This window comes from Lactuca saligna, chromosome 4 (genome assembly GCF_052625555.1).
Source record: "Lactuca saligna cultivar CGN05327 chromosome 4, ASM5262555v1, whole genome shotgun sequence".
NCBI lineage: Eukaryota > Viridiplantae > Streptophyta > Magnoliopsida > Asterales > Asteraceae > Lactuca > Lactuca saligna.
The window spans coordinates 1,857,290-1,878,978 of record NC_136420.1 but is presented as its reverse complement, the minus strand read 5'-3'; the positions used below and the strand labels follow the sequence as shown (position 1 = coordinate 1,878,978).

Here is a 21,689-nt window from a genome sequence, read left to right as displayed (position 1 = left end):
CTTTTGAAATCAATTTCCATAATTACCCTTAAAAATATATTTATATATTTTTTTATTTTTAATAAATTGTCCTTTTATGTAATTTTATATATTTCAAAAGCTTCCAGCTACTTTTGCCAAACATTCATATAACAAATAAAAGATATAGCTTCCCGCTACCAGCTACCAACTACACGCTACCAACTACCCACTACCAGCTAACCGCTACCCGCTTTCAGCTAACAGCTACTTTTACCATACACACCCTAAGCTTTTCTCTTCCCCACTCACATATTCACACACCTAGTAAAAAGGCACTTGGTACTCTCTCTCCTCAAACACCTAGTAAAAAAGCTCTAAGTATCCCCTCTCTCTCTCTCTCTCTCTGTCCACATTATTATAGTCTCTCTCTTTCTCTCTGTCTACTCTCTCTACCTTTCTTCATTCGGTATGGTAAAAATCTGCTGATTTTCCCTCATTTTCTGAGATGTTGCAGGCTCTAACTGCGATCGGTAAGGTATTATTGCTATATTTATACATACATATTCCTAAATGAGCAACCTTACTTTTTTGCTTTATTTCCATATAAATTTTTTGCAACTGGTTATAGATGTGGAGTACGAAACAGATTTGAAGATGATATCTTAATTCTGATTTCTGTACAGTTGAAGTTTGGTGGGTGTTTTCGATTGCGGAAACCCTAGCTGTTCGGATTTAGTATGAACAGTTGTGTGGTTTGAAAAGGGGAAGCGATTCAACGGTGTGTTTTTAATGATTATAGTTTCCGGTTTGGGTGAAGTAAGTGCTGTTTGATTTTTGATCTGAAAATATCCAAAGATAGGAAGAATAATGATAGTAAACTAGTTTCTTTAATACTTTGGTTTTGGAAAAGCGAATGAACGAATGAACTGGTTAGATGGATAGATAGATTTGTGCTTGGGAAAAGCAAATAATTTTTTTTTCTATAACTCACTCTTTTTATTACCTTTACATCTCTACTGTGAAAGTGAAAATGACATTTCCACGTCATGTGGGGAACGATCCTCATCGACTCCGCTTGCCCTTTTTCGCATTTTAATTGGGGACATCATTATTTTCATGCAACTTTAATTTACTATTATCATGCCGGGAGAAAAGAAACGATGTTTCTTCTTGTTTCATTTACTAACATTGATTGATGACCTTTTTAATGAAATTGCCTTTTTTGTTTGGAACAAAAGCTATACGGTTTGCAAGAATGAGCGATTTTTAGATAGATTAGAAAACAAGAATATCTATAAATAATGAGTTATTTGTAACGAAAAGTCATTCATAGTAATAGTATCATCATCTGTATAGTTGAAAAAGTTGTTTTGTAGCTAGATTCCAGGGACAAAGATCCAAATTGTGTGGGCTCTCTGTAACTGAATGAACATCTATAAATCACTACTACTGTTGGGGTCCTCTTTACTGTGTACTTGGCATATGCTGTCTGTATGGCAAAAAGTTTTCTTCCATGTATTTCAATTATTGGGCTTGAGTCAAGACTTTGAGGGATTCATAATTGAATTTAAATGTTTTAATTGTTTTGCAGATATAAAAGGTATTTGCATTCCATGAAATATTCAGAGGGCCAAGTGAAAACAGAGGAATTAGTTTCCAGACATGGAGTGGAATACAAAGTGGGACTGGGAAAACCATGAAATATTCAGCTCAAAAGTTATGGCAAGCCCTAAAAAGCTACACACCAACTACGAAGAGGATGTGGATGGATCTTTTAATCTTTCCGGTGTTGTTGGTGGCAGCGGAGGCTCCGCCTCTGACATGGGGAACAGCTCCATATCGGCTTCAACCGAATCATCATTCAAGGACGGAAATGGAAACGGAAACGGAATCGGAATCAGAGTTTCCAAATTCCCATTCCAGGGTTTCGCAGGCTTTCCCAACTCTTCGAAGAAAGAATTTGAGTCGCCTCCGCCATCAGTTAGCTCTGGCGAACCCTTCATCGGTTTAAAACTCGGGAAAAGGACATACTTTGAGAACAACAACTCAAAAACATCATCTTTCTCTGATATACCTATTTCATCGGTTTCTACAGTCAAGAAAGTCAAATCATCATCATCATCATATTCCCAAGCGACCCCTACCCCACGCTGTCAGGTTGAAGGATGCAATCTTGATCTCTCATCTGCCAAAGAATATCATCGGAAACATCGAGTTTGTGAAAGTCATTCCAAATCTCCCAAAGTTGTAGTCGGTACCCTTGAACGCCGCTTTTGCCAACAGTGTAGCAGGTGATGGATGAAATTCACAATTCCATTCCGGGGTCCATTTCGTCTGATAAAATTTTCTTATTTCAATCATTGATTTGCATGCACAGATTTCATGGTTTGTCGGAATTCGATGAGAGGAAGCGAAGCTGTCGCAGGCGTCTTTCCGATCACAATGCAAGGCGCAGGAAACCACAGCAGGAGACCATTCAATTCAATTCAACAAACATGTCTTCATCATTTTATGGTACATCTCATGCTTTTTTTTTTTTGTTTTTTTTAATTATCGTTTTCGTTTTGGTTGATTTTATAGATGATATTGAAAATGGTTTTTAGGTGGGAGACAAAATTTGAGTTTCGTTTTAAACAATGGTGGGCCTCTGGTTCAAAGTAGACCGCCTGCTGTAAGTTCAACATGGGAAAATTCATCTGTCAACATGCCTACTACTATTGGTTTCAATAGGTCCGTGCCATTGAAAGCCACCAGAGTCGAGGCTCTTGATCAAGGTTTGATTTACATTTTTTTTAAAATTTAAGACTAAATTATAACTTTTTCCCCAGTGTTTTTTTTTTTTTTTTTTTTTTTTTTGTTGTCTCTGTTCCAAGTAAAATATAAGTTTTAATTATATTCAAGAGAGCTTTTTGGGACCGAATGTGCAAAAAGTATATATAGAGTCAGAGTGATATTACTTGGAACGGAGGCCTAAACATTAAAACATAAGTTTTAATTATAAAAAATGTTGCAGGTTTTAAGGAGTCATTGAGTCCTCCAAATGTAGACGCGCTCGATATTCGTCGTGCTCTCTCTCTTCTGTCAAACAACACGTGGGGTGTATACGAGTCGGATTTAGCTGCGGTGGAGCAGCATCACAATCACACGCACATGGGCACCGGCAATCCAATCCAACATGGGATGCAGTCTGTTCCCCAACTGCCACCGGAGGAGGAATACTGGCGGCAGCCTGAGCCGCCCATTGATGCCGCCGCCAAAACAAGCAATTCCATTTCCACCACTCAATTCCAAGACTTTCAGCTTTTTAATCGCTTCTATTCCAATCCAATTCCAATGGATGAAATCTATGATGATTCTTCCATATCCAAATTTAAACTTGTTTAGGTGCTCTGCTCATTCTTAGGGCTTCCCATGCCTTGCCCTGCCCTTATTAATAACAAAGTCAGCAGGGGTGGGGTTCCGTACAACTGTCTATTCACATATGTTTTGCTTGTATTCATTTTGCATTTCTTGACACGTGTAGTGTAGTATAATGTTGATGTATGGGATTTTACTTGCTGCTATTATATCCATCCATGGTTATTGTTTGGAGTTTTTTTAGTTCTGTGGGTGGGGGCCACTTACCGACTGTACCTATGGTGTATGTTATCATATGTTATATATGTACATCGTCATAAATACATGGCTCCAAGTACATGAGCCATGAGGTGAAGAGTATGGGGTGGGGGTAGGTGCTAAAAATTCACTTATTGAAGACGATGAATGACGATGATGGTAAGAAAGAGTGGTAGGGTAGTGACCACCCTAACAATGTAATGTGGTGGTCCTTGATCTTGAGTTGTTGTATGAGGGCTGCAAGCAAGCTGTTTCAGACGGACCTTTGATATCGACGGCCTATCAATACTTAATTTGTCTTAAATGAAAAGGCCAAACCTTGGAATTGGCATGACTATAGGTTTTAGTAGCTTTTTTTATTAAAAAAAAAAAAAAAAAAGACTTTGGATTAATAATTTTGCAACAACTTTTTGTGTTCATACCTGATACCTCTTTAGTTTGGTTTGGGTCAACAAACTAAACCACAGCTTTGATTTTTAGACCAAACCCATCATCAAGCTTTCTAAAGTATGATTTTGGTCTTTCAAACTTTTCTTTGATTCAGAATTCTACTCTTTTAACATATGTAGAGCATCTATACAGTTAAAATTACCAAAGGGCTTCTATTTAACTGCATCCAGGGTTGTTTTTTTTTCCTTGAGGTTGAGGATTCAAACTTCATCATACACATATGTGGAATTAGAAGTACATGATATTATTCTGCAATGAATTTTATATGTATATTTTTATATTAGTATTCTAACAATGAATAAATAAAACCTTACGGGTTAAAACTAAAATTAAAATTTACTATAAAAATACACATAAATAAATTTATAACCGAATAATGAGATTATAATTAATATATGGATAATCAAAAGTTAATATTAATATTAAATTTATTTCAACAATACAAATATAACGTTCATTGCAAAATAATAATAATAATATAAACATAATGTTTTTATGTTTTCATACTATTTATTGTTTTTATTTGAGTTTCACTATATATATATATATATATATATATATATATATATATATATATATATATATATATATATACTCTTAATCCATCAAAAAAACAATACAAGTATACATAAGATAAATGTTAGAAGAAGTTATGAAACTCCTTCTAGAGGTCTAATAAAAAACACATACATTCGAATTACATAGATGTTAGTGATAAATTCCAAAATGAAAAATAATATGATTTTAAAAGCAATAAGAAGCAGCTAACATTGAAAGAAAATTATATTTTTTAATCAAAATAAAATCAATTTAGATGCCTTTATATGACAGCCACATATTCACTTGTAAATATATATAATCTAGAGATTTTTATGCTGCTGTTCTAAAAAAAATCTAGAGATTTTTAGTAAATTAGTTTTTTCATTAACTTGTAAATGTATGGTTAATAGAGGCGAAAAGAAAAGGCAAGTGAAACCAAACCCAAGGGGTTTTCCAAGTCAAACTAATTTTGGTTTGGTTTTGGTTTTAGTGAAAAGCGTAAAACCTAACCATGTGCACCCTATTAATACCGAGGCGAGTAGAAACCAAAGTTTATCAGCGTTCATTTCAGCCACAGCCAGTCAACCAAGCAAATGTGCCAAGCATAACAGCCGTCCTTTTGGTTTACTTTTGGATATCAACAAAACAATTACACGGGTCAAAATGTGTAGAAAATAAATATTAAAAGATTTTGTTTTATATATATATATATATATATATATATATATATATATATATATATATATATATATATATATATATATATATATATATATATATATATTAATGTCCCTCCGTAGGCTACACTATAAACAAAGACCAGGTTAGATAGTTATGAGTAATTGATAGGTCCCTGATGAACTATCTATCAAATTAACAGCAGCACCGACGCACATGACAAAAACTTGAGCAGCTTTCCAGCAAAAAGAAAGCTAAAGCTCTGCTTGGGGTGGGGACCACTACGTCATTTAGTCTAGGGTTAACCGTGGTCCAACAAACACATACACCACTGTGTACCAAAAACAGACACCTAATAAAGACAAAGACAACCCTAACTGTTAATGCAGAATCAACAATAATAATAATAGTAATAACAAGTATACACATCCAGCCACCTCTTACCCCCACCCAAACAACTGAATCAGTTTGTTAAGACCATAAACTTCAGGGTTTTATATATAAATAAATAAACTATAAGAATTTAACAAAACACAAACCACAGTAACTGAAACTCAATAACATAACCGCAGCAACAGGAAGGAAGGAACACGACATGAATGAGAATGACTCACTTTCAGACCCGACCCGACCCGACCCGACCCATACTGAGACTGAGCAACTCTTGACCTACTCACTGGAACAAAAATTATTAAGTCAGAAGGATCACCACTCACATCACATATCAGTAAATTACATTTTTACCCGCTTGCTTTTTGCAATTTTCGTCCTTTTTGCTCCTTGTTCCAAGTAATATATATATATATATATATATATATATATATATATATATATATATATATATATATGACTATGCTTTTTCAGACCACAATCATCCATACTCAGGGACAGGACCAAAACTCTAGTTATTTTACTTGGAATTGGAACAAAAAAAAGGCGACAAAAATTGCAAAAGAAAACTTTCAGGGACCAAAAATGCAAGTTACTCGCCAAGCAAGATTAAAAGCAGATCAGAGAAACAGAAATGGTAAAGGGTAAAAAATGACTAGCAACAATTTTCGCTTTACATTCATAGTATAGTATAGTACCAAAAATAAAACCGCTTTATTTAACCAAAAGAACAACTGGATTAAGCATCTGACAAAACAGACCTGATCATTGCCTTCTACTTCTTCTTCTTCTTCCTCTTCTTCTTCAGGGAAATTTTGGGATTCTGATGGTTTTTCAGCATCACAGTTCTGTCTGTTACATTTTGTCCTAAACGGATAATTTATGTTGTTACATTTCTCACACTTCCAGCTCCCCTCAGGCATATCTGTTTCACAAAACAATAAATATATAAAACATATATCCAACCAAATGTATCCGTAGTATACATATGTATGTATTACTTACTTGAACTCTTGCCTGACTTTCCACCCTGCATATTAACCCACCATTTAATAAAAATTAATTAAATAGTCAGGAGACATTATATATATCTTATATGTAAAAAATATAAGATTTGTCAAAAACCTGAGATCCTGGCTTAGGTGTATTGCATTTCCTCATGTTACAAACTGTTCTAAAAGAGAAATTCACATTTCCACATTTTGGGCATGCCCAGTCATTTTCTCGTGTACCATCTGAATTTCCAAGTAAAATAAGAACATTTAAAAAAAAAAAAAAAAAAAATATTGTTTCATCATCACACACAATTATAAGTATAACATACCTTTCTTTTGAGGTGTCTCTTCTGGGAAAAATCCAGGTCGTGGTCCCTAAGATGATATAAACATTATCATAAATAAAATTTTGTATTTTAGAAAAATTAAAGATTTCAACACATACCATGGGCAACCCTAGACCGTATCGATCCATCAACTGAGGTACACCATACATGCCGTTCCCTATGATGGGCCCACCAGGATACGAGGGGGCAGAGAGGTGCATGGGTCGATAAGGGTTTCCTCCGCCAGAAAGGCGGTGGTTGTTATAGTTGTAATAGGCGGAGCCACCAGATAATGGGACATCATAAGGAGACATAGAGGTTCCATTGAATAAAGATGAGCCATAAGGCATGTACATTGATGATGGTGCACCAGAATTTGCATAAGGAGATGATGAAGAGTAGCCATGCCCATGCCCATGCCCATGCCCCTGTGGTGTCAGCATTTGCCTTGGAGCAGATTTCTGCAAATCAACAACTCTTTTACCTCTTTAGTTTGATGCCATAAACAACAGTTTCTACTTGTAGAATGTGTTTACTGTTTAGTAAGTAACTTACTGAATTATGATCAGCTGGTCTAGGCTGCGTACAGTTGCGCATATTGCAAGTTGTCCTAAAAGAGAAGTTGACATTCCCACAGCTGGGACAGGTCCAGTCATCTTCCCTACGACCACCTGAAATCATATATTATACACATCCAATACAGACCAGAATTTAGGATTCATCACAATGTTGAAACAACTGTGAATACAGGGATGAAACTTGCATCTCAAAGTAGAAGGTTTCTTTTTTTTCAAAAAGATAGGAGCTTAAAAACTGCGGGTGGATCTTGGAGCTCAAATTTAATATATATTGGAGAAACATTTGTTCAAAGTTTAAACCAAGCTAGCTGGTCAATCAATACAGAAACGGCTAACAGAATTAAGTGAAGAACAATAAACTAAAAAGCAATTAGCATGATAGATTATGAACTGAGCATACCATCGGTTCTAGCTCTTTTGACGGCGGAGGAGTTTCTGTTATCCATCTAAAACCAGAAGATAATGCAAATTATTATTATTATTATTAACAAGGTATACAAATAAGTACTTGAGGAGAAACCCTTATGAATTTATGATCCATGTTAGATCAATGATGAAAGCGATGATAAGGACTGGAGTGCATAAATTCGATAACGTATAAAACAGATAGAGTTCGAAATGTTTGTTGGCAGGTAAAGAACATCAAATTTCATAACCAAACCCTATTTTCCATGTCCGGTGAAGGAGAAAGGTGATACAAATCAAACAAAACAAGAGTTGGAATGAAGAAAAAAGATTAATAGATAATAAATCAATCTAATTAGGCAGGCTTAGAGAATGATTTTACTTGAGACATGGCGAATGGCGACGGCTGGAGGAGAAATTCGTCGAATCGACCGTGAAAAAGCAGACGAGATCCGGAGAGAGGCGAGAAGCGGAGTGTTTGTGTTTGTGATAAACCAGCCAACCACTGAACTGACTCAACCAGGGCCAGGGATCAGGGACCCAGGGTGTGAAAATATATTTGAAGCCCAATTTTGCTAAGGAAAAGCCCGGCACCCAATCATAAGTTCATACTTCACAACATCCAAAGTCCGATCCAATTACATTTTACAATGCTTTTTAGCCATTTCATCTAATTTATGATCGAATCATTCTAGTTCATCATTTGTTGAAATTTATAATTGTTTTGACTTTTGATCAAACGGTAATATATCAGTTCCGTGTTAGTATTTGACTCTATTATAAACTGAAATTTTATATTTTTATGCTTCTGAGCTTATAAAAAGTATTGAATACTGGGATTTATGTATAAAACAATTAAACCAATGCAGTTTGTTTAAATTTAATCTTTTTCGTATCAATCGTATTCTCCTTCAAGTTCGTTAGAGATTCTTAACATTTGTTAACATCCATGTCCAAGACATATTTGATACCTCTGAAATATCTAGTTTTCCAAGTTTTAATTGCTTTTACACTATGTAGATCGAATTAGTACCGGATCATGTTCTTAGTTTCACATTCTTGTTTTATGTAACATGTGATATAGTTTAACAAATACCTAAGGTAATCTATATTGCTTGTATGGTATTATAGTTGATCCAATAGGAAACAATTAGGTAAGATTTATGGAACATAAGTATTATCCAATAGAAAACAGTTAGGTAAGATTTATGGAATATAAGTATTCTAAAGATCATAATTTTTTTTTTTTAAAAATTGATCATTCAAGAATGGTCCATTCTTTTCTATCAGACAATACAAACCGCTTTTCTTCATTCCTATTGGAATGAATTGTTCCATTCCTTCTGCGATTCGTCATACCAACTTTTCCCTTAATATCGAAAAATTAAGGATATTGTAGTGATTTGTTTTATTCTTTATTATATAATTTCACAATATGACCAGTTTATTGTCATTATTCATCATTATTAACTTATATACCCTTAAAGATATATTTATGATAGATTTTTCGGTGTATATATTTCAGGTTATTAGTTTGACTATGTCTTTGATTTGACAAATTTGAAGTACCCTTAAATTGGTTCAGGTTCCAATTCCAGAGGATGGAGTAAGTATTTCTTCTAGTCTTCAATTATTTATTTATTATTTTATTTTCTAAGGATTTTGTTCTTGTAACATGTATCTACAAACCAAGCGGTTGGCAAATTACCCTTGAATCCAGGGCCTTCAGCATAAAAGGTGGAAAAAAAAAACTCAAGTTTGTTTTTCCATATAATATTATATATTTAGAAATGTCAAAATTACTAAAAGTGTGTGTTTTCTAATGGTCAAAAGTGTCTAAATGTAAAAAATAGCATTCTACTCTCATTTTATTTTGTTTCATAACAATCTAGTTCCATTTTGATTTTTAAAAGGGTTAAGCATAAAAGTAAGTTGCTAGTTTTCAATTTGAAAGGGCTAAGCCTAAATGTAAAAATAATAATCTATTTTCATCTGGTTTATTATCATAGCAATCTACTTTAATGATAGGTGTAGCACCTGGTTCCTAGTACGTAAATCTTATTTGAGTATTCTCTTTCTTTTTGCCTTGGACTCAGCGAGTCATAGGTCAGACTCGCCGAGTAAGGACGGGACCCTGGACATGTTTAAGTTGGCGACTCGACGAGTCACCGCTGTTGGATGAAACCCTAAGTTTCAGGGGTTTGCACCCTATTTAAACAGCATATCCGCCCCAGGCCAGCCCCCATTCACCCCCAGAGCTCCCAACTCTCGTTCTAAGCTTGTTCCTTGAGAGTTTGAGGCTTTTGTGTGTGTCCTTGAAGGTTTTGAGGCAAAAAGGGGAAGTAGATCAAGAGGAAGGGAAGGAATCCAGGCATCCTTGCACTCTTTCCGCAGTTCTTTTGAGGTATAATCCGTCTTTCCCCTGTTTCTATGCTTATTACTTCATGTAAGTCATTCTTGAGCCAATCCCCAAGTTGTATGTGCAAATTATCTCGTAATAGGCTGATTGGCCCTTAGATCTAGGCATGGTTGAGCTCCAGGAGCTCAGATCTGTTGCCTTTATGGACCCTCATTGCATGAAGACCCTAGATCTACCCTCTTGAGTACATTTTGAACCCTAAAACCCTCATGGGTGAATATCTACACGTAAAGTTGGAAACTGTACGTGTGATTCGTGTTCTAGAAGTCCAGATCTGTGAATGACATGGACTGGAATCGAGCAAATCTGTGTATTTAGTGGGTGCATGGCAACGACTCGGCGAGTCGCTCATGTGACTCGGCGAGTCTGCTCGCGAGTCTCCGAGTTTGTCCCCTTTTCGTAGTGTCGAGTGTGCAGTGAGTCGCGGGGTGTGACTCAGTGAGTTGGCAGTTGAACTCATCTATGGAGGAACTCGGCGAGTCGATTCCCTGACTCGGCGAGTTCAAGGCAATCTCCTTAGATCAAGAACAGACTCGGCGAGCTGTTCATACAACTCGGCGAGTCTCTGCATAAGTGTTCATCGGATGAAGATGAACTCGACGAGTTGTTCTTACAACTCGGCGAGTAGGATGAAGGACTTGAATATCAGTTTAGAAGAAGAACTCGTCGAGTCATAGCCTAACTCGACTAGTAGAAACGGGACTCAGGACAATCGTCTGGATAGGGACTCGGTGAGTTGGAGAGCCAACTCGGCGAGTCGGGTCGACTGAAAGTTGACTCTGACTTTGACTTAGGGCTTGACCAGGGGTAAAATGGTCATTTTACCCAAAGGACAGTTACCAGTGTTTGATTGAGTATGTTGTGGGAATCGCAGCCGGAGGATTTCCGGAGCAGTAGCAGCAGCAGTCAATCAGTTCCCGATCAGTTCAGCAGCTACTTTGAGGTGAGTTACCTTCCAGTAGCGGTGGGTCTACGGCCACAATGTCGGCCCACCAATAGGAGTCGTATGTTAGATGATTGTCTTTGTGATATCATCTTGGTTGCTACTACCTTTATGTTATATGCTAGCATGATACGTTATATGTGATAGTAGTAGAGTTCGGTTGTTAGGACCGAAGGGTAGTCAGACACCCCAGAAATGTCTGACAGTATGTGATGATATGTTTGCATGCTGGCCTGTTATGTTATGCGATAGAGGTAGTAGGAGGGGACCAGTCCCCGATGATCAGTTGTTAGGACCGATGGGTAGTCAGCACCCCAGAATGGCTTGACATGCGTAGTCAGCACCCCATAATGGCTTGACACGGGTAGGACGGCACCCCAAAATGGCCGTATGGGTAGGTCGGCACCCCAGAATGGCCGTACCGGGTAGTCAGGCACCCCAGAATAGCCTGACAACATGTATGTTATGTGTTTGTATGGTATGTGGTACGATGGGGGAACTCACTAAGCTTTGTGCTTACGGTTTACAGTTTTGGTTTCAGGTACCTCTTCTTCAAAGGGGAAGGAGCTGGCGCGGTAGCGGCACATCATGCACACACATTGGTTTCCGCATTTACGAGATTCTCTAGGAGTTGTACTCTGATATTTTGATGGGTTGTATGACTTCACTTTTAAACATGGTCTACGTTGTGTTATGGTTTGATTAAACAATGTTTTTAACTGTTGGTGTTTTTCTAAGTAATGTTTTTAAAACAAAAATTTTTAGACGTGAAAATTGGGTTGTTACAATAGGGACCAACTATTTTATGATGGTGTTGGAGGACATGATTATAAAAAGGAGATTATATGGATTTGGCTCATATGGCAAGTGCATTCGTTCTAGTAAAGGGTTCTTCAGAAACGTATGTTTGCCGGATAATAAAGCCGGTAAAGAGCGTACCAAGACAAAAGTCGAGGTTGAAAAAACTGAAGAAGTTAGTTAAGATGCAACGCAAACAATATGAGGATATTAAACATAAATATGAGGATGTTCAACAAAAATATAAGCATGCTCAATAAAAGAATATGAAGATTCAATAGAAAAATGTGGATGCTCAAACAAACTTTAAAGAACAACTTGCACAAACAATGAATGTTATTTAACACTTTGAGTGACTAGGTCAAAACTATTATTAAACAATGATAGAATTTTATGTATCAAATAACGTTTTATGTTTAATTTGTAGCGACTTTTGATTTTGAAATATGTATCTTTTTGATGTATTGGGTATATTTTTTTAGTTTTTATAGAAATACTTGTCACTATTGGTTTTATATTAATTGTATTTTTATAAATTGATGTAACTAGTCGAATTGAATAACTGAATTTTATTGAATAATGGTATAGAAAAATTGCTACGAAATTGGCTATAGAAAAATTGCTATGGAATAATCGCTATGGAATTTGCTACAGAAATATTACTACCGAATTGGCTATTGAAAAATTGTTATGAAATTGGCTACGAAAAAATTTCTACGAAATTTACTACGGAAAAATGCTACGAAAAACTTGGTACGGAAAAATTGTTACATAATTAGCTATGGAAAATTCATTGTGGATTTGCTACAAAAACATTGCTACGAAATTTGTTACAGAAAAATTGTTGCAGAATTTGCAACGAAAATGTTATGGAACTTAAATTGCAACGAAATAGATATCGAAGAAACTCTCATAGCAAAATTGCTACAGAATTATAATTCAGTAGCTAAATGTTTTGCTACAAGAAATATAGCAATGAAGTCTAATTGAAAGTTTGTGTAGCAAATTTAGCTACGAAATTTTAGCTTTTTGCTATGGAATTTTTTCATAGCTAAATTGAAATTTTCTTGTAGTGCACAGTGAGTCTTGTGGTCTGGCTGACCACGACTGTGGTTCGTGCATAAAAGCCCGAACCATCGTGGTCCTCCGCGCTAGTGGCCTTCAGTGGTGAGCATCACGAATCGAAATGACCAATGGGGTTGGATTGCTCACTTGAAGGATCGAAACTGAGAAAAAGAGCTCATGCAAGCTGATTTTGTTTTTTGCTGGGGAAGAAAACACTTGACAACTTTGATCACTGAGTGAGGTTCATTGATAGAAAACACTCCTAATCAGAAATCCATTAACATGTATAGTTTCTAAAATGACAAATTAAATCTTAGATTTATATTTCCTAATTAATTAAATAATTTAATTTATTTAAATTATTATTATTATTAAATCGCTTATTTGTATAATAGTATTTAAAAAAATTATATGTTTTTAATATATCTTTTGAATTACATTTAATTAAAAAAATGAAACAAAAAAAAGATAGAATGATGTATTTAATGTCATTATAAACCTAAATATAAACAAAATAAAAAATTCATATTACACTGTCTTTTCCTTAAAAATAAAAAAAGGTTCACTAAATGACCAAATAAATATATCTAGATAGGGGTTAGCTGGTGGGAACGGGTCGCTACTTGTTGTGGGTAGTCAATACATGGTGTAGGTAGACCATGTGGACAGCCTAGATGAGGTGCAGATACGTATGTTTGACTAGCGTGTGGTGTAATCTACAACAAACTTTGTTATCAATTTCCAAGTCCAAAAAAATTATATTATAATTGTACCTGTCTTTTTAATATTACTTGGAATATAAAAAAAATTCTTGAAGCTATTGATCAAGTACAACATAATAAATTACTACAACCTCAATAAAAGATATAAAAATGTTTCTGGTATGCATAAAAACAAAATCCGACACAGATCATGAGCTTATCTCAAATTAAAACCGTTTATTTAATATAAATTAACATAAAACATGAGTAGAGAAACAATGGCGGATCCTAGGAACATGGGTGCTTCATACTTGAACCCATGTGAAGGGGATGTAGATGTTGACGACGTCGTTCCTCCTGCTGTTGGAGAAGTGGTGGGTGTAGTAGTTACATTACTGAAGATTGCTGCGTCAGGTGAATTTGGTGGTAACTTTAACAGCTCTGCATGCCAGATCAATGAAAACAAAATTAAGTTACTTAAAAACTAGTTTAATTACTATCATACTGTAACAAACTATAATTAAAAAAAAAAAAAAAAAAGACAAAACATAAAAACAATAGCCAAATTTTAAAAAATTTGGACACTGGCTCCATATATAAAAACAATTTTTTCCACATTGGGTTCATTTTTACCATAAATTTCTTTTCAAAATATGTTTCAATCCAAGACTTTGTAGTTCAAAAAAGAGCCGCTCTACTGATTTTTTTTTGTGGTTTCACAATCCATAATGTTATCTTTTTTTCGAAACAACATTGTATTAGGCATTTCGCAGTGTTTTCAGTATTTCAGAGTTTACCCTGCAAAATTGATGATTATTTAAGATATTTCTTAAATATTTGGCTAATTTTTATGGAAAAAGCTAAAAAGATTTTTCTATTTTTGAAAGGCGTAAGAAATAAAGATAAAGTTGATGTGATGTGAGGTATAAATGGGGTATATATAGCTATATATAGCCTAGAGCTATAATAAATTCAATTAAGATCTACAACCACTACCAACCTTCAGACTTTGTCAAATTGCTCACTAGTCCTACTTTCAGTACATATATGCAACTGATATCATGTTCATGTATATCCACATTAAATCTCATAAACGTTCACTTGTCGGTTTCGTTGAGTTTTATTTTACCCTTCTTTTTTAAACAATGGAGCATAAAATTTTGTAACTGGACACTTCAAATTTTATATTCCTTTCCAATTTTTACCATGCACGGAGGAGTATAACAACCCAAAATATATACAAGATTAAAGAAGGTCCATGCATGCACACCCATATAGATCACAGAATTTGGGAAAAATTGGTATCGTTGTGATATATATGGTGCAGCGAGTGATTGATAATAAAATTAACATGATTCAAACTTGATCCATCGAAAATTATTCCACCCACGATATCAGATCAGATCAGTCTCAAAAGAATGAAACTAATTTGGAAAACTGAATAATAATAATTACCTTATTTTTTTACATTGTCGAGGTACTTGATCGGTTTAGCGCTTCAATTATGTAAAGATATATTCAAAATCAATATCGTCACTCTACGTTTTTGGTGTAATTTGTGCATTCATGTGTGTGTTAAGAGTGAATATAATTAGATACTGTTTCATTGTTCATCAATAAAATAAAATGCTGAGATAAAAAACGAAAGGTAAAAGTAGTAGAGAAGGACGGATAAATTACTTGGACAATCGCTGATACTTGCACCAGCAATTTTACAAGCAGAAGGCAGCTGAAGAAGACGAGCCTCTTGAATATTCATGGACTTAAGCGCCGGATTGGTTCCGTTATGGATCTGCTGTATCAGAAAACACAAACACGCCGGATTACTCTCTTTCATCTCCGTCACCGAATCACAACACTTCTTCTGCGGCGTCGACTCTTTCCCTGACGCAAACGCAACACATGTCATCACCTCCGGTAGCTTCGAAGCACACTGGTCGGCTAACGACTGCGCCGAACCACCGATTCCGCTCCCGCATATCACGATACAAACCACCGTAAACAAGCTCAAACAGTAATTTCTCATCGCCATTGTGAAAAGTACTGATAGTAGCTTTGTGTTTTTTGAGGATTTATAGTTGAAATGGAGACAGGATTAGGATTGAGGTTGGGGTTGGGGCTGGTGATTAATGAGGGGCAGTTGGGTGTGAGGTGTGAACTATGGAGTTAATGTCTGCGAGGAAAAGTATGGTGATGGCAGATGCAGGGAGGCGCACTTGTCTGGTTGCGTTTAATGAGTTTTGGTTCGTGGAATTAGGGATAACGGTTCGCTACTCGATGGCAATCGTAACGGAAATCGTCACAATCACAATTTTATAATTCAATTTCAAACGCACCGACATCAACACCTTGCACAGTCGGCAAATTCTCCCTCCTTTCTCTTGCAACCAACCCCCCCTACATATCCTCCGTGTCTTTTTGCTAAGTTTTATAAGTTCATTACATTTACTTTTTGTTATACATTACCTCCTTCCACCGTAACACCATCCTCTACGCCCAACGTAGAGCCGATGCAAAATGGGGAATTCTGAGGCTACGTTCAATATTAGCCAAGATTACGTCCAATGTAACTCTTAATACTCAAGGACTAACCATCCAATTCTCATATATGGACCTAATGAACGTCCTAAGGGGTAAAGTCTCTTGACTTTACACATTTGCATGGGTAAAAAGAACACAAGACCCAACCTTAAGTCCATAAAACACTCTAATGCTCAAGAGCTCATGCATTGATGGATGGGAGTGATCAAGCTCCCATTTTTATGACTGACCAAATGACTGGAAATGATGCTCATAAGGTCTAGAGTAGTTCATACTCATTAAGACCAAAGTTATGGGACAAAAGCATAAAAACTTATGGGCAACTAGATGAATCATAAAGGAACATCAAGATGCAGACTTTATACCTTATAGAGGTGGATGATGAAGTCCAAAGTTTGGATCTACAAAGCTTGGAGCTCACATAAGTTTCTTCAGTTGACTTATTCTTCATTAATGCATACAAAAACACATTAAAGCTCAAGAACTCTCACAAGATGGCAAGGGTTTCGAGCTTACTGAATATGAGGGTGGAGGCTGAACTTGGGGAGGCTCTCAAGGAGTTAGAGCCTTTAAATAGAGCTCACAACCCTTCAATTAGGGTTTAGATGTTACGCTCCTACGCCCAGCGTATATATCTCTACGCCCAGCGTAGAGCATTTAAAACCCTCGCATGGAAATTTTTGCATTTGCCCAACATAGGAGGCTATCCTACGCCCATTGTAGGCACCTAAATTGTATAAATGGAAAAATTAAACATTAGAAATCATACCCGATGATGCGGGTGTTACAATTCTCTCCCAATTGAATCAGACTTCGTCCTCGAAGTCCGCTACTGTAAAAAGCTCCGGGTAATGCTCTTTCATCTCCTCATTTGGACTCCTATGTCTACTCTGAATCCTTTCGGTGCTGCCATTGCACATTAACCAAGCTCACAACCTTATTGTGAAAAGTCTTCGTATTCCTATCAAGAATCATGATCAGTCTCTCTACATAGTTTAGGCATTCATCAACTTGAATATCGTCCAAAGGAACTGTGACATCCCCAAAATCACGGCCAGAAAAGACCGGTTTTGTTTATACTTTATTTTAAAATCAGAGTAACCTTTTAATAAAAGAGTTGCGGAATTTGTCCCAAAACAATAATATGATAAAGAGTTATCAAAAGCATTTCCTTATAAATGTATTTCATTAAAAGACTCGGGATGTCATGTTCGATACAGTACATAAGTATAAACAATACCATATAAGCCTTACTACATTATTTCATATCTACAGGCCTATATCCGTAATCCTTCATCCCAACACATCACAACTATGCTCGAGCGCCACTACCTGTAATACATAAAACTGAGTGGGTCAGGCTTGGGAGCCTGGTGAGCACATATGGTTTTCAACCCATAATAAATAAGTTAATTAATTTCATCGACCAACAATAACCCGATTACCCGTTCCCGTTATCCTCACATTACGTCCCTAAACACCTATCATAAGGGACCTATCCTAAGGATCATCATCGGGATGGACACTACTGCTAAGGGGGGTCCTCAGCAATAAATGTCCTAAAGGCAACCATGGGGGGATGGAGTACACTGGTGAACACATCGTTCACAAACACCTACAGGTTGCAAGCCTGCCAGCGTTCCACTGGATTGTCTAGAAGAGTCCGTGTTCGTCATTTATACTCCGCTAGATGACTGGATCAACAACAACAACATCGAGGCCTCTCATCATTTTATCGCACATCGTCTTATTACATTTACCCATGTTTTACCCCAACATTTTTGTAGATATAAAATACATATACATTTTAAATCATTTAAAACTTGTATAAAAACATTCATCCAGCATAGATAGCAAGTATACAGATAATATGCACACATAACACATAATATATAAAATACTTCATATTTATGTGTAAGATGAAAATAATTATGCACTCACTTGAAAAGGTGGTGATTCGGTACTCGGATAACGCTTCGTTTACATTAAAATAATTTCCTTCGACGAAACCTAGTATTATTACCACTAGATTTTAGTCTAATATTTACCGTGACTAACTACTAGTTTTATTGTTATTATTATTATATAAGCGTTTAAACAATACTTTCAAACTACTATGTATAGACAGGGGCCATACATAAAACACCGGAGGGCAGGACCATTTTAGCGTATAGCACTTCTGAAATCCAACAACCCTATGCGGCCCTTTAAACCAGATTCCCCGTACCGCGAGTAGTAAAAAAGATATTATAACGACACTTATATAAATCATAATAATAGCTCAAATATTTATTATATGTTCATAATAACAGTATTAATTTTAAATATAAGCTATATTAAAATAGGGTAAGCATAACTTACTTACAAAGGGATTTTAGCTAGGAGTCAAGCTCTGCAAGGGCAGAACTTCGTCGTTGAATCTTTCTAAGAAAGATTCGTGTAGCGCTTCAGCGCTCACCTTACTACTAAAAACTACAAAAAGAGAAGTCGAATCACGAGGGACCGAAATGTTTGGGGGATAAGGAGAGAAAGACTCTTGAATCAAGAAAATGATGTAAGAAATATGAGATCCCAAGGCTCTTATTTATACTAATTAAATTTTTAAAAACTACCCTCCATAATTACTTAATGACCTTTTAATTATATAAGCAACTAAACACCCCTCTATAATACTATTTTAAATGGATTTAACGATATTTGTACTAAACTAATGTCGAAATAACTCAACATTAGTCTTATAATGACCGCATCGTCGATACATTTCTAATGATATATACATATGTGTGTGTGTGTATATATATATATATATATATATATATATATATATATATATATATATATATATATGTGTGTGTGTGTGTGTGTGTGTGTGTGTACGTATATATGAAATATTATTTATTTTAATACGTAAATATGCTATTATAATTTGTAACTCGTTCATACAAGCTCCGTTTTTGACGTTCTTTATATCCACGCGTAGGAGGAGACATACTCTACAACTTTCATTTAGACTCCGTCGGCTGATTTTGACTTTATTTTTAAAGTTATATTTTTAACAGACCGGGACAAGATTGGTCCATTAAAATCTCATAACTTCTTCATACGAAGTCAGATTTGGGCGTTATTTTTATGGACACTCTTAGTTTAACATATCCTACGACTTTCATTTAGATTTCTAAGGCTAAAAGTCGCTTTATCGTAAGTACATTATTTACGCTTCCCGGTGTCGCGCCGGTTCCGTCGTGAAACTCCGATGGGTCATAACTTCTTCGTTATAACTCGGATTTCGGTGTTCTTTATATCCCCGAAATCCTTGTTTCGACCACTACAACTTTATGTAGAGATAACGGGATTATCTCACACTTTAATTTTGAGGCTTATTTTTATTCTTTATTAATTATACATTTATAATTAAATAATAAGCACATAAATACACATAATTCACATAATACTCAAATATTTCATCTTTATTACTTCAAAAAGAGTTACAATAGTTGACATAGACTATTACATTATCAAAAATGCTTAGCCTCGAAACCCGGGCGTTACAGGAACCACTACAGAATCATCAATTAAACACTTCCGCAACTGAGAAACATGGAACGTTTTGTAGATCCGGCCAAGCTCGTGTAACATCCTGATCCATGAGGTACTTAATTTCTTGAATTTCTACCATTTAGAAGAGGTTCACGATGTGAGATATGGTGGTCACCTCGTGAGTGATGGTTGACCAATTGACATATATCTTTAGAGTCTCACGACATGAGGCATGAGGTCTCACGACGTGAGCATGATCCGATGACCCAAAACCCTAATGTTTGAGTATTTAATGGATTGAGAGGCTAGGGTTGCCCATCCTCAACCTTTCTCACACTCTAGCATCCTGAAAACCCTAATTACGACCCTCTTTGAGATCCTTGGTCATTCTTGGTGTTTAGCTTGATTGAAGGAGAAGAAAAGAAGATAAAGAAGTTTCATTGTCGTGGAGTTGCAAGGAAGCATCATTATCATCAGATATTTTTCATGTTGGAACCTTGTGAGTACCAAGACTCAAACTTTATTTCATTTCATGGCTAGATTTAGGCTTTTGGTCCCATTTCCTTAAGTTCTAGCTAGTTGGAGTGAAGAAGATCCATAAAGTTAGCAACTTTATGGATTCAAATGATCTTTTGAGTATCATATGATCCATATTTGGAAGTTGGTGAAGTATTAGAAGCATGCATGAGAACTTGATGTCATATTTATGTTGGATTAGGTGTCTAATATCATAATTATTTCTGAAATGTACTTGACCTGGTTGGCATGATACATTTGGGTTACATGGCATTGCAACACTTGAATAGACTAAATGAGAGAAAGTACATTTAAGGATTATTAATATATTATAAGTTCTAATATACTAATAATATTATTTAATTAGTATTGATCAAATAATTAATTTGGAATTAATTAAGTAATCAAAAAGAGACTAATTAAATATATGGGGTTGATTATGTAAATCATCCATTCTTGTATAGTGGGATAATGATCCATGGTTTATATGAATTTAGTTAAACCCATAAGGTGCTCCATTGGTATTCCATGAGAGTTATAAACCCATGGATCATGGAATATGGAAAGTCATGACAATTAGGGTTTACATGGTGTAACCCTACTTGTGACACAACTATATAAAGACCCCAAGTCTAACAAAATCGGTGACTACAAGCAAGTGTAAGAAGCCTAGCTGAATTTTGAGTGTAAGTGATCTTCTCTCCAGGTTATTCTAAGTGTTGTGGTGTTGTGTGAGACATTTGATGCATCACACTTGATGTGCTAGGCTCACAAGGTTCTCAAGGAATCCAAACAACAAAAGGTATGTACTTCAACTAGCTATTATGTCTAAAAGTTCCCCATGTCATGCTAGTTAGGTTAATAACCTTGGAAAATCAAATTTGCATGTATCTTAGTAAAAAATAGATCCAATGTTTCTAGGGTTGCATGTACACCTTAGGAGTGTTAGAATGCTCAAAACCCTTCAGTGGTATAAGAGCTTAGGCTTGTTTACTTGATACTTGATGTAAACATGTTAAGAAAATCGACAAAACTGCTTTCTACCTAAGTGAACTCACCAAGTCCATGGGGGGACTCGACGAGTCCATGCCTATATTCAACCAACTCGCCGAGTCAGTTCATGCACTCGACGAGTTGGCTTGTCAGAGTGCGGTTTTTCAACTTTTGCTGCTGGAAATGGACTAGAAACATTACCCTAAACTGTTTTGGTGTTATAAAACTTGTTTTAGAT

At 35.7% G+C, this 21,689-nt stretch overlaps 3 protein-coding genes across 10 annotated transcripts; 1 reads left to right on the top strand and 2 right to left on the bottom strand.

Moving 5' to 3' along the window:
* The first annotated feature begins 315 nt into the window (after window positions 1–315).
* Window positions 316–3,561, top strand: LOC145041034 (squamosa promoter-binding-like protein 12). 7 transcript variants are annotated; one of them, XM_078988933.1, is made up of 6 exons: window positions 316–491; window positions 645–777; window positions 1,553–2,252; window positions 2,339–2,475; window positions 2,565–2,735; window positions 2,975–3,561. In XM_078988933.1, the coding sequence occupies exons 3-6, from the start codon at window positions 1,624–1,626 to the stop codon at window positions 3,343–3,345; spliced, it is 1,308 nt and encodes a 435-aa protein (XP_078845059.1). In that variant the 5' UTR covers window positions 316–491; window positions 645–777; window positions 1,553–1,623; the 3' UTR covers window positions 3,346–3,561. The 7 variants fall into 7 exon arrangements, with proteins under 7 accessions (XP_078845059.1, XP_078845061.1, XP_078845057.1 ...); XM_078988935.1 differs by having other exon boundaries at window positions 316–496; window positions 645–739; XM_078988931.1 differs by having other exon boundaries at window positions 316–496.
* Window positions 3,562–5,624: 2,063 nt separating this feature from the next.
* On the bottom strand, window positions 5,625–8,472 carry LOC145041033 (ranBP2-type zinc finger protein At1g67325-like). 2 transcript variants are annotated; one of them, XM_078988929.1, is made up of 9 exons: window positions 8,321–8,472; window positions 7,934–7,979; window positions 7,511–7,626; window positions 7,075–7,416; window positions 6,959–7,004; window positions 6,760–6,869; window positions 6,640–6,664; window positions 6,396–6,559; window positions 5,625–5,920 (listed from the first exon to the last, which is right to left on the bottom strand). In XM_078988929.1, the coding sequence occupies exons 1-9, from the start codon at window positions 8,327–8,329 to the stop codon at window positions 5,918–5,920; spliced, it is 861 nt and encodes a 286-aa protein (XP_078845055.1). In that variant the 5' UTR covers window positions 8,330–8,472; the 3' UTR covers window positions 5,625–5,917. The 2 variants fall into 2 exon arrangements, with proteins under 2 accessions (XP_078845055.1, XP_078845054.1); XM_078988928.1 differs by lacking the exon at window positions 5,625–5,920 and having other exon boundaries at window positions 6,212–6,559.
* Window positions 8,473–13,962: 5,490 nt separating this feature from the next.
* Window positions 13,963–16,073, bottom strand: LOC145041032 (non-specific lipid transfer protein GPI-anchored 1-like). Its single transcript, XM_078988927.1, has 2 exons — window positions 15,545–16,073; window positions 13,963–14,305 (listed from the first exon to the last, which is right to left on the bottom strand). Exons 1-2 carry the CDS (start codon window positions 15,894–15,896, stop codon window positions 14,106–14,108), a joined length of 552 nt encoding a protein of 183 aa, XP_078845053.1. The 5' UTR covers window positions 15,897–16,073; the 3' UTR covers window positions 13,963–14,105.
* Between the last annotated feature and the right edge of the window lie 5,616 nt (window positions 16,074–21,689).